We start from the raw sequence: 12916 nt of genomic DNA, 5'->3' as shown, positions 1-12916 counted from the left end.
TGGGTGGAAATCTAACCACTTTATAATTGGGGTTGTGGATTATGTTGATCTTGTGTTCATGTTTTGTGCAGATTGTGATTGTAGCAGTAGTGTGGGTAAGGTACTTGATCGCGATATGAAACTATCTGAACTGGATGACCGGGCTGATCAGCTTAAGTGCGCTGCATCAGAGTTTGACGTCGGAACAAATAGTAAGTGTAAGATGCGTAAAAGAAAAAGTATATTTGATTTAGATACAAATTTGCATGATTCAAGCACATGACCATATTTTGATTATGCACAAGTATCACTTATGAGTTCATAATAAACATACTAATACTAAACCCTGTTAATACAATCACTGTTCATTTGTATTAAGATATGTCTGCTAAGAAGAAGGCCAAAGGTTCGCTCACCTCTAAGGTGAAGGGTACGTGTAAACTAACCTTGTTTAGTTAAAAAACGAATTAAGTTTTAATTTGTGTGATTGATGTAGAATGATTGAGTTGATGTAGAACTAATACTGTTCTTTGTCCTTTACCTCCTGGTTTATTCCTCCTGGTTTATTCCTCCTGGTTTATACCTCCTGGTTTATTCTGTCCTGGTGCAAGTAGGATTCTTCTCTAAGCAAGGTGTGTTATTTACACATTTTGTTCAAATTTAGATTTTTAAAAAACAAAATACTCATTTGAATGTTCATGTATTTTCTTAGCTGCAACCCTTTTACGCTGTGGACCATCTCCAGTTGCGATGGCAGCAGGTTTGTGCTACTTTGCCAATCTTACTTTGTTACTGTTGCTGATCCATTTAATTTGAACAAACAATACAAGGTACTCATACAAGGTGAATTGTCTGATTCTTCTTTAAAGTAATACCATTGGTGGTGTGGGTGGAAATCTAACCACTTTATCATTTGGGTTGTGGATTAGGTTGATCTTGTTTTCATGTTTTGTGCAGATTGTGGTCCTATGGGCATGGCTGACAACTCCAACTGTATGTACTCAAATTTTAAGTCTGCATGTTTTGATGAAACTACATGTTTTATTAATTTCAGGGACAATTCAAATAATAATAGAATTTGACAATGCTGAATTGACAATATAAAAAAAAAATGCATATACCTTGTTGTTCATGAAGAACACTTAAAAATTAAGTAAAACAACAACTACTAAAAAAAAGTAAAAAATAAAGGACTGGCAGGTACAGCACACATCATACTTTCATCAGATTAGCTAAAGTAACGTCATCTTTGAATTATACTTTTTTCAAGTACGAAACCCATTTTTCCCAGTATTCCTGACCTCTCTCCTCATGAGTTCTTAAAGCAAAGGTCATACGCTCCATATAGTGTATTTCTTTAACATTATCTATCCATTGTGTCACGGTGGGAGGATCTTTTTGTAGCCTTCCTATTGATAGCCTTTTTACTGGCTGCCAGTAGACCCTTCAACAGGTACTTTTTGCTATTGTGTAAGTTATCAGGTATTTCACCCAAATACAAATGAAATGAATGTTTGTTTTACGTCAAAACCCATTATTTTTTCCAATGTTAGAACTTATTTATCCCCAGTAAATGTCAATTGCAATTGACATTTACTGTAAATGTAAATGTCAAATGTCAATTGTCAAATACAAAAAGTATTTGATCCCCTGCTGATTTTGTACGTTTGCCCATTGACAAATAATTGATCAGTCTATAATTTTAATGAAAGGTTTATTTGAACAGTGAGAGACAGAATAACAACAAAAAGATCCAGAAAAAAACGCATGTCAAAAATGTTATTAATTGATTTGCATTTTAATGAGGGAAATAAGTATTTGACCCCCTCTGAATACGAATCCAAATGGAAAGACATCGAGACTATTTTGACAGAGATACCCATCCAGTCAGTTTTGGGTAATAAGGACATGGCAATAGAAATATACAATAGACAAAATCTGTGGATTAATTTCCCTCTTAAGACATGGTTTAGGGTAGTTAAGCAAATTCATTTAGACAGAGAGGTCAAACTGCTGAGTTGGCCCGCATACGACCCCAGCTTCATCCCTGCAATTCAGGATAGCAGATTTTAAAACAGTGGACGCAGAAAGGCATCACATCATTTTGTACAATTATAAGGAATGGGGATCTAGAGAACTTCCAGGACCTAAGTAAAAAACATGGCTTGGATAAACAAGATTTTTACAGGTACAGTGAGGGAAAAAAGTTTTTGATCCCCTGCTGATTTTGTACGTTTGCCCACTGACAAAGACATGATCAGTCTATAATTTTAATGGTAGGTTTATTTGAACAGTGAGAGACAGAATAACAACAAAAAAATCCAGAAAAACGCATGTCAAAAATGGGAAATAAGTATTTGACCCCCTCTCAATCAGAAAGATTTCTGGCTCCCAGGTGTCTTTTAAACAGGTAACGAGCTGAGATTAGGAGCACACTCTTAAAGGGGGTGCTCCTAATCTCAGCTTGTTACCTGTATAAAAGACACCTGTCCACAGAAGCAATCAATCAATCAGATTCCAAACTCTCCACCATGGCCAAGACCAAAGAGCTCTCCAAGGATGTCAGGGACAAGATTGTAGACCTACACAAGGCTGGAATGGGCTACAAGACCATCGCCAAGCAGCTTGGTGAGAAGGTGACAACAGTTGGTGCGATTATTCGCAAATGGAAGAAACACAAAATAACTGTCAATCTCCCTTGGCCTGGGGCTCCATGCAAGATCTCACCTCGTGGATTTGCAATGATCATGAGAACGGTGAGGAATCAGCCCAGAACTACACAGGAGGATCTTGTCAATGATCTCAAGGGAGCTGGGACCATAGTCACCAAGAAAACAATTGGTAACACACTACGCCGTGAAGGACTGAAATCCTGCAGCGCCCGCAAGGTCCCCCTGCTCAAGAAAGCACATATATAGGGCCGTCTGAAGTTTGCCAATGAACATCTGAATGATTCAGAGGAGAACTGGGTGAAAGTGTTGTGGTCAGATGAGACCAAAATCGAGCTCTTTGGCATCAACTCAAATTGCCGTGTTTGGAGGAGGAGGAATGCTGCCTATGACCCCAAGAACACCATCCCCACCGTCAAACATGGAGGTGGAAACATTATGCTTTGGGGGTGTTTTTCTGCTAAGGGGACAGGACAACTTCACCGCATCAAAGGGATGATGGACAGGGCCATGTACCGTCAAATCTTGGGTGAGAACCACCTTCCCTCAGCCAGGGCATTGAAAATGGGTCATGGATGGGTATTCCAGCATGACAATGACCCAAAACACACGGCCAAGGCAACAAAGGAGTGGCTCAAGAAGAAATAAATTAAGGACCTGGAGTGGCCTAGCCAGTCTCCAGACCTTAATCCCATAGAAAATCTGTGGAGGGAGTTGAAGGTTCGAGTTGCCAAACGTCGGCCTCGAAACCTTAATGACTTGGTGAAGATCTGCAAAGAGGAGTGGGACAAGATCCCTCTTGAGATGTGTGCAAACCTGGTGGTCAACTACAAGAAACGTCTGACCTCTGTGATTGCCAACAAGGGTTTTGCCACCAAGTACTAAGTCATGTTTTGCAGAGGGGTCAAATACTTATTTCCCTCATTTAAAATGCAAATCAATTTATAACATTTTTGACATGCGTTTTTCTGGATTTTTTTGTTGTTATTCTGTTTCTCACTGTTCAAATAAACCTACTATTAAAATTATAGACTGATCATGTCTTTGTCAGTGGGCAAACGTACAAAATCAGCAGGCGATCAAAAACTTTTTTCCCTCACTGTACCTGTAAAAATCTTGTTTATCCAAGCCATGTTTTTTACTTAGGTCCTGGAAGTTCTCTAGATCCCCATTCCTTATAATTGTACAAAATGATGTGATCCTTTCTGCGTCCACTGTTTTAAAATCTGCTATCCTGAATTGCAGGGATGAAGCTGGGGTCGTATGTGGGCCAACTCAGCAGTTTGACCTCTCTGTCTAAATGAATTTGCTTAACTACCCTAAACCATGTCTTAAGAGGGAAATTAATCCACAGATTTTGTCTATTGTATATTTCTATTGCCATGTCCTTATTACCCAAAACTGACTGGATGGGTATCTCTGTCAAAATAGTCTCGATGTCTTTCCATTTGGATTCGTATTCTGAATTGCACCAACACACCAGAGGTCTCAATTGGGCCGACACAAAATATTATTTTAGGCTTGGTAAGGCCATACTCCGTCCACCCTGTTTTTTGGTAATTGTAATGTTGTATATCTAATGCTTGGCCTCTTACTGTTCCAGATAAATCTTGATATTCGTTTATCCCATTCCCTATACTGTTTACGTGGGATTTCTATTGGCAGTGATTAGAACAATATTCATTTTGATTGTTTCAATTCTACTACTAATATCCAAAGGAAGTGAATTCCACCTGTCCAGGTCATCATATATTTTCTTGTTGATGTGAGCGTAATTCATGTCGTAGAGTTTGGGTGTATCTTTTGGTAGATTTACTCCCAAGATATTTAATGGATGAAGAGGTCCACTGGAAGTTCTATCTGCTCTTCAGCTCTTGCTGTGGGGTATAATTATATACTAGGGCTTGGGTCTGGTGTACGTTAAGCACACCCTGAATATCTTCCAAATGTTTGTAAAACATCCATCAATCTACGTACACTTGAACCTGGGTCTTTAAGGAATAAGAGAATGTCATCAGCATACATGCATATCTAATGTTCACAGCCTCTTACTGTTACTCCCTCTAGGCTCCTGTCTTATTGCCTGTGCTAATGGTTCGAGGTACAAGGAGAAGAGCATGGGTGAAAGATTACAGCCTTGTCTTGCCCCTCGTTCTAGACTTATGGTTCGTGACAAATGTCCTTGATCTTTATTCTAGCAGTCGGACATGTTATGATGCACTGTATCACTTCTTAGTTGAAACCAAATCTATCCATAACTTGGAATAGATAATTCCATCCCACTGAATCAAATGCTTTTTCTGCATTGCATTATGGCTCCTCTCCACGATGGTGGAGGATCCCCCTCCCGCAGAGTCCAGTTAAAACAGGCCTGAAGTCCAGGTGTTAGTTGTTCTCTGAAGGCTTTGAACCATTCTGAAGGGAAGCCATCAGTGCCTGGAGATCTGTTTGCTTTTAGATGAGATATTGCATTATTAATTCCTGAAGTGGTTATTTCTGAAGTAAGTCTTATCATTTTGCTCTGTCCCAATTGAGGGGAGATGAAGAGTTTAAAAAATGCTCTATTGTCTGTGCATCTGCCTTCTCTGGTTGCTTGTACAGATATTTATAGTATGATTCAAATGCATTCTGTATTTCATCTAATCTGCATGTAATCTTCTTTGTTTTGGGGTCTTTTATTTAGAAAATGTTATTTTGTGCTAGTTGTTTTCTTACACTCCATGCTAGTAATTGTGTTGCCTTTGAGCCTGCTTCGTAATATCCTTGTTTCAGGAAGCTGAGCTTTTTCTCTACTTCTTCACTATAAATCTTGTCAATTTCCTGTTTTACCTTTTGAATCTCGCGTAATATAAGAGGGTCTTTGAAATGAGTATGAGATCGTTCTAACCTTACTCATTTTTCCTGTAATTTCAACAGTTTCTGTGCTTTAATCTTTTTCTTGGGAGATGATGTGGCTATAATCTCCCCTCTGATACCCGCCTTAGCTGCATCCCACGATGTAGCCGGAGATACTTCCCCGTTATCATTATTCTCCAGATAGACGTTCAATTCTGTCTTTATTGATTCCTTGAATGCTGGATCATTCAGCATGCTTGTATTAAGCCTCCATAGAGTATTTCTTGGTTTGCTCTCAAGGTGTAGAGTTAGGTAAACTCCATTACGATCTGATAAGTCGCTCTGCCCGATCCTACAATCCTTAAGCCTGTGCCTATCTGCACTGTACATGATAAAGTAGTCTTAATCTGTTGTATTCAGTGTGGCGGGCTGAGTAAAAGGTATATTACTTATCTGACATGTGGATGTCACGCCATACATCAAGCAGTCCTAAATCCTGTCATATCCTATTGATCTTTTTAGCAATCAGGCTCATTTTCCTATTTTGATTTGTGCTGTCCAATTTTGAGTTCAAAATCCCCTCCACAGATAAGTGCCAGAGGTTTCTGTGGCAATTAAATCAAACACCTTCCTGTAGAAGACCATGTCACTCCCCGGAGGCGCCTATACATTAAATAATGTAACTTGTTATCCAGTTTACATTTAACAAATGTAAATCTCCCCTCCTTGTCTTTTATTTCTGATATAAACTCAAAATTAACTGAATTTGGGATCAAGATTGCAACGCCACTTCTACCCATTTTATAAGAAGAAAAAACGGTATTCCTATATCCCATTTTCTTGAGTTTCTCGTGTTCAGTGGGGGATAAGTGAGTTTACTGCCAGAATAGTAGGTCAACTCTCTCCCGTTTCATCTTTGCTATTACCTTACTTCTCTTGATGGCACTCACCAGTCAGTTTACATTGAGACTTATGACCTTCAATTCCCGATAAACCAAAAACCCTGTGCACCATATAACAGCCTGCTGAACATGAACCTAAAAATGAACGAAAAAACAAGAACAATAAAAAAGTAAACCAAAGTGGTAAATACTTTGTAATTTGGACTCCCATGTCGGAGGACTGTCTCATGCCTCTGGAGTTTGAGGGGATGAGCATGCCCGTTGGAGGGGCCCCTCGCTCAAATATCAAAATGCGTGACGCAGACAACACCTGTTGGAACCACACATAAAAAGGGCACCCTTTTCGTCGCTTACACACATCGGTTAATTACAAGAGAAAAATATATAGGTAATGCGTGCATATCATGAATCCTCGCCATGATATGCCCTTCTGTCACCCTGTTGTCACAGTGTCATTCATCATTAGCTAATAGATATGTTATTAACGTGACCATACATAATGTGTCCATAAAGGCCACGTACATTTGGCTACTCAGCCTTCCTCAGCAGTGGCGGAAAATAGGGGAGACGTTTTACCTATTGCAATGTCAACCGTAACAACCCAATATGTCTAACAGCTCACGGTAACTATTAAATCCGATTCAGTGTCTTCCATCTTCTCGTTGGAAATGCCTGAGTCTCTCTCGAATGTGAACGTCCTCTTGCCGAGATGACTTCCCTCTTTCTCCGCGACTCTGCTCGCCGACCACGGTCCATGGGAAGACCTGCTCCAGTCTTTCCACCGGTTTAGACACCTTTATCCTGGCGGTATACTGCACTGGGATGCCCCTCGACTTCAGGTCCTCAGCCGCCTCGTCTGCATGGTCGTATGTAACCGGGCCATTATCCAGAAATATACGATTTTTTGCCGGGAATGGTGTTTAGAAGCGAATCCCCTTCTCTTTTAGTGCTTTCTTGATGGGGGTGTATTCCTATCTTCTTTTCAGTATCTCTCCCGCGTAGTCATGATAAACGAACACTAGTTGGACTTGGAAGTTAACAGGCTTTTTCCAGGCTGCGCGGAGGACTTTCTCTTTGACTGAGAATTGTAGGAACCGTACAACTATGGATCTTGGTGGGGCGCCGCTGGGTGGTTTTGAGGCCACAGCTTGGTGTGCTCTCTCTCGAGTCCCATGTCAGTGTCTTCTTCAAGTATTTATTTGAATAGACCCTCCACGAATGTGGGCATCGAGTCTTTTTCTGCGCCCTCTGCCACGGAATAAAGTCTAATGTTATTACGACGTGAAAAACCTTAGCGTTCTGTCACTTTTGCCTGTAGTGCATGATGGCTTTTCAAAGACTGTACAAGTGCGTCCTTCACTGTAGTGTTCAATGTGTCCGTTATCCCAATGCGCTGTTCTGCAACCCCCATTCTTGTAGATATGCTGTGAAGTTCTTACGAGTTTCTGGTTAATTTCCTTGTTGAACTCATGTAGTTATTTTCGTACATCTTCTCGAAGTTCCTGTCGAAAGCCTGCAAGCGCCTCGTGTAATTCATCCTTTATCACCTCACAGAATGAGGGTTCTTTTCCTGCTGTTAGCTTGTTTGTGCTAGCATTAGCCATCTCTGTTTTCATCCACGAATATAGCTTCTCCTGTCTTGTTACGGACTATTGTTGTAGCACCTCGACCTTTTCCTACCTTCCCCTTTTCATTTTAATGTAAGTTAATATAATGCTAAGAGTAAATAGTTGAATTTAGGGCAGGGAAATACCCAATCGATGTGCAGTATGAAAAATCAGGCAGCAATTTCCTAAGTTGCGTCATCGGAAGCCCTCGACAATATACAGTTTATAGCTTTATCCTTTTCACATTTCATAGCTTTTAGAGAAGTGTTAGAATCACATAATTAATATTGATTTATTTTCGATAGAAGTAAACTGTAATTATAATTTTTTATTATGATCAGTTATTGATAGACTTGTGTTAAGGGAATATACGACAAACATTACCAATTGACCGTTTTTCAGATTATGATGCTTGAATGTGACGAATAAGTTAATTTGGGACTGGTGTTAATGACTGTGTTAACCTAATTCCAAATTCATGCAAATTGTTACACTGTTTGATGCTCCCTAAATTGTTATTTTTAGTGTGACTTTATTACTCAACACAGCACAATAATTTTACTGCAACGGTTCGGGTTGAGGTATTCATGTACATTATGGAAGCATTTCGATTATGTTTTCCCATCCCATCAAACTTTTTCTCTCCAGCCCCAACCTCTAAGCCTGTGAGGGACCCTCTCCTCCAGCTGATCTCCCTTCAGAAGGCCTCTGGTTCCTGGGTCCTGGAGCCAGCGTTGGCTGAGGTGCTGGGGAAGACTGAGGAGGAGGTGGCCAAGCCAAAGCCTGCACAGGTAGGTCCACAGAGTTCAACTGACACTCAGTGATATGGCGTTTCCACAGGCAGCAAGATGAACCGAAAATATTGCAGATGAGCATGCTGCAAGATGATGCACTCACACAGAGTATCTGCACGTGTGTTCTATAGAAAGACCATCAGCTCTGGACAAAGGCATGATGACCATTGAACTGAATCTCCCCAAAATACCCATGTCTCAGCGTCCTTATCTTCTGCCTCTTTCCTCTCTCTCTCTCTCTCTCTCTCTCTCTCTCTCTCGCGCTCTGTCTCTCCATCTGTCTTTCTCTTGCTCTCTCTCCGTCTCTCTCTCAGGTGGACCATGAGGTGTGGGCCACGGTTCTAGCCCTGGTATGGCTCTATGGTTTCAAGATGGAGGCTCAGGAGGAATGGCAGTTTCTGGCCATGAAGGCAGCATCATGGATCCAGGCTCAGAAAGGTAGCTATAGCTCACTCTCATAGTCCTGGCATCTAAACTCTTGTCCTTCATCTGCCCTGATTGGAAATAAGTTGTTTAGGTGAAAGCAATTTCCTAGTAGGGATCCAATGACAAATATATTTGTTTTTTTTTATATAATCATTCACAATACAATGTTGGTGGTATTTTGTATTCAAACAAGTGTTGAAGATACATTTTGCCCATCCTTGCCACCATGATGCCACAGTATAATGATACCTGTTCTGGTGATGTTGTGTGTTTCAGTGGCCAGTGTGTCCGAGTGTGTCCAGGCTGGAAATAACCTTCTGGGTTGCCAGGTGCAGAAAGACACCCTGGGGCTCTGAGAGGTTCACCCTGCCTGTCCTCTCTCTGTCCCCCATGCGCCTGCTACTCTACCTGGGGTCAGATACACACGCTTCCCTGCCTGCTTTTAGTCACCTGCTTCAAGCAACCTGTGGAGCTAGCAACTGTACCGGTCTGAACAAGCCTAATTATCAACCTCTAACCTATAATAGTCTACTGTAATTTACTGTTAGCACACTTATGTATCTCATTGTGTTGGTTGTTATTAACATATCAATATTAATCTACAGTACCAGTCAAAAGTTTGGACACACCTACTCATTCAAGGGTTTTTCTTTCTTTCTTTTTTACTATTTTCTACTTTGTAGAATAATAGTGAAGACCTCAAAACTATGAAATAACACATATGGAATCATGTAGTAACCAAAAAAGTGTTAAAGAAATCAAAATATATTTTATATTTGAGATTCTTCAAATCGCTACCCTTTGCCTTGATGACAGCTTTGCACACTCTTGGCATTCTCTCAAGCAGCTTGATATGATGATTTATGATACAATATTCATTAATGTGTGTAAACTCCTAAGCTGAATGAGTGACAATGAACAGGGACACACCATGTGTTAGTGGTGTCACGAGTGAGGAATAGAAGGTCAGTGTGCCAAGATAGATTGGGGGCCACTGGTGCTAATCTTAGGATTGGTGCGGGATGGAATGGCCTGGCTAGGGTGCCACACTACACCAAGGAAAGGAATGATATGGTCGTAGATGAGTGACAATCAATAATGGTTAGCAACTGGATAAGATAAAAATAGGTTGGAAGAGCAGTATATAAGCTGAGAGAAAGCATGGAAATCATTCATATGACAAGAGGCTAAGCACGTAGTCACCGTTTGTGAATCCATTATTATAAACATTAAATAATGATTGAATCAAATATCCTCTGTGTAACTTACTGTCTTGCATCCTGAACTTCTAAACACCAGAAACTCATCATAACACAGCTTCACCTGAAAGGCTTTTCCAACAGTCTTGAAGGAGTTCCCACATATGCTGAGCACTTGTTGACTGCTTTTCCTTCACTCTGCTGTCCGACTCATCCCAAACCATCTCAATTGGGTTGAAGTCGGGGGATTGTGGAGGCCAGGTCATCTGATGCAGCACTCCATCACTTCTTGGTAAAATAGCCCTTACACAGCCTGGAGGTGTGTTGGGTCATTGTCCTGTTAAAAAACAAATGATAGTCACACTAAGCCCAAACCAGATGGGATGGCGTATCGCTGCAGAATGTTGTGGTAGCCATGCTAATTAAGTGTGACTTGAATTCTAAATTAATCACACAGTGTCACCAGCAAAGCAACCCCACACCATAACACCTCCTCCTCTGTGCTTTACGGTGGGAAATACACATGCAGAGATCATCCGTTCACCCACACCGCGTCTCAAAAAGACATGGCGGCTGGAATCAAAAATCTCAAATTTGGACTCCAGACCAAAGGACAAATTTCCACCGGTCTAATGTCCATTGCTCGTGTTTCTTGGCACAAGCAGGTCTCTTCTTATTATTGGTGCCCTTTAGTAGTGGTTTCTTTGCAGAAATTCGACCATGAAGGCCTGATTCACACAGTGCCCTCTGAACAGTTGATGTTGAGATGTGTCTGTGACTTTGCATTTATTTGGGCTGCAATTTCTGAGGCTGGTAACTCTAATGAACTTATCCTCTGCAGCAGAGGTAACTCTGGGTCTTCCATTCCTGTGGCGGTCCTTATGAGAGCCAGTTTCATCATAGCGCTTGATGGTTTTTGCAACTGCACTTGAAGAAATTTTTGAAGTTCTTGAAATGTTCTGTATTGACTGACCTTCATGTCTTAAAGTAATGATGGACTGTCATTTCTCTTTGCTTATTTGAGCTGTTCTTGCCATAATATGGACTTGGTCTTTTACCAAATAGGGCTATCTTCTGTATACCCCCCCTACCTTGTCACAACACAACTGATTGGCTCAAACGCATTAAGAAGGAAAGAAATTCCACAAATTAACTTTTAAGAAGGCACAGCTGTTAATTGAAATACATTCCAGGTGACTACCTCATGAAGCTGGTTGAGAGAATGCCAATAATGTGCAAAGCTGTCATTACATTTACATTTTACATTTTAGTCATTTAGCAGACGCTCTTATCCAGAGCGACTTACAGTTAGTGAGTGCATACATTTTTCATACTGGCCCCCCGTGGGAATCGAACCCACAAGCCTGGTGTTGCAACCGCCATGCAAGGCAAAGGGTGGCTATTTGAAGAATCTCAAATATAAAATATATTTTGATTTGTTTAACACTTTTTTGGTTACTACATGATTCTGTATGTGTTATTTCATAGTTTTGATGTCTTCACTATTATTCTACAATGTAAAAAATAGTAAAAATAAAGAAACCCTTGAATGAGTAGGTGTGTCCAAACTTTTGACTGGTAGTGTATGTGTTCCATATACAGCTATACTTGTTAGACTTTGTTTTGGTTATCAATTCCATATAGGCTACTGGGAACAATGTGTATACAGTACTTGTCATCACTAACCAAAATGATTGCCTTAATTTCTCAAAATGCTTGGTAAAATGCCTTCCCACTGGGCACAGATGTCAATTCAATGTCAATGAAATGACGTGTAAACAACGTTGATGCAACCAGTGTGCGCCCAGTGGGTTATTATTGTACGTATCCATTATCCACGTATATGGGGCCAAATGCATGCAGGAAGGAGTTGTGGACAATATGGGAAGCCAGATGTGTGCCTACCCCAGTGCCTTTACTGTGTGATCATGTAACACTGTGTCTCTGTATTCATGTAAGTCCTCATATACCACTGCACTTTATTGGTCATTGTATCTATTTTTATTAATGACTCCACTGTTCCTTCTGCATGGAACCTACAGCAGGAGTTGCCAACCCCTCCTGGAGAGCCACTGGGTGTGCCGGCTTTTGTTCCAGCCCTGCTTGAACACATCTGATTAATAGGGTCCATGAGGAGCGTTATGTATGATGAGGAAGAGTAGGCTAGAAGACCCCATTAACGTCTTATTAAGCCTAATAAGGGCAGCGGAATGTGGTATCACCATACTTCACTCTGACTGTAGATAACCAATGAATTGACCAGGTATAAACACAATGACCAGACAGCTATGTTTCGCGTTCAGTCCACTGACGAATTGCTATAGCCTATAGAAATATATGCCTGATAAGACTTTTAAATGCGTTATATGGTACTGAAAACCTGCACTACAGACGCAAGAACAACGATTGGTTGAATAGGCCCAATGTGTCTTTTCACCATTGGCAAGGAAGATAGTAGGCGTGACTATGAACACTGGCCAATGAGTTGATTGCGCAATGTTTACT

At 40.8% G+C, this 12916-nt stretch overlaps 1 protein-coding gene across 1 annotated transcript in view; it reads left to right on the top strand.

Annotated features, from left to right (window-relative positions):
- LOC311102164 (von Willebrand factor A domain-containing protein 5A-like) overlaps positions 1-10459 on the top strand; it is a 40769-nt gene extending 30310 nt beyond the window's left edge. Inside the window, exons 16-23 of the mRNA XM_084143405.1 lie at positions 72-191; positions 359-409; positions 594-611; positions 692-739; positions 937-972; positions 8641-8783; positions 9101-9224; positions 9489-10459. Of these exons, the coding sequence (XP_083999531.1) occupies positions 72-191; positions 359-409; positions 594-611; positions 692-739; positions 937-972; positions 8641-8783; positions 9101-9224; positions 9489-9568 (620 nt within the window). The 3' untranslated portion in view covers positions 9569-10459. The remainder of the gene's footprint in view (positions 1-71; positions 192-358; positions 410-593; positions 612-691; positions 740-936; positions 973-8640; positions 8784-9100; positions 9225-9488) is intronic.
- The last annotated feature ends 2457 nt before the right edge of the window (positions 10460-12916 follow it).

The sequence above is a fragment of the Coregonus lavaretus genome, assembly GCF_964263955.1.
Source record: "Coregonus lavaretus genome assembly, chromosome: 26".
Taxonomy (NCBI): Eukaryota; Metazoa; Chordata; class Actinopteri; order Salmoniformes; family Salmonidae; genus Coregonus; species Coregonus lavaretus.
This window is presented reverse-complemented; position numbering and strand designations above follow the sequence as displayed.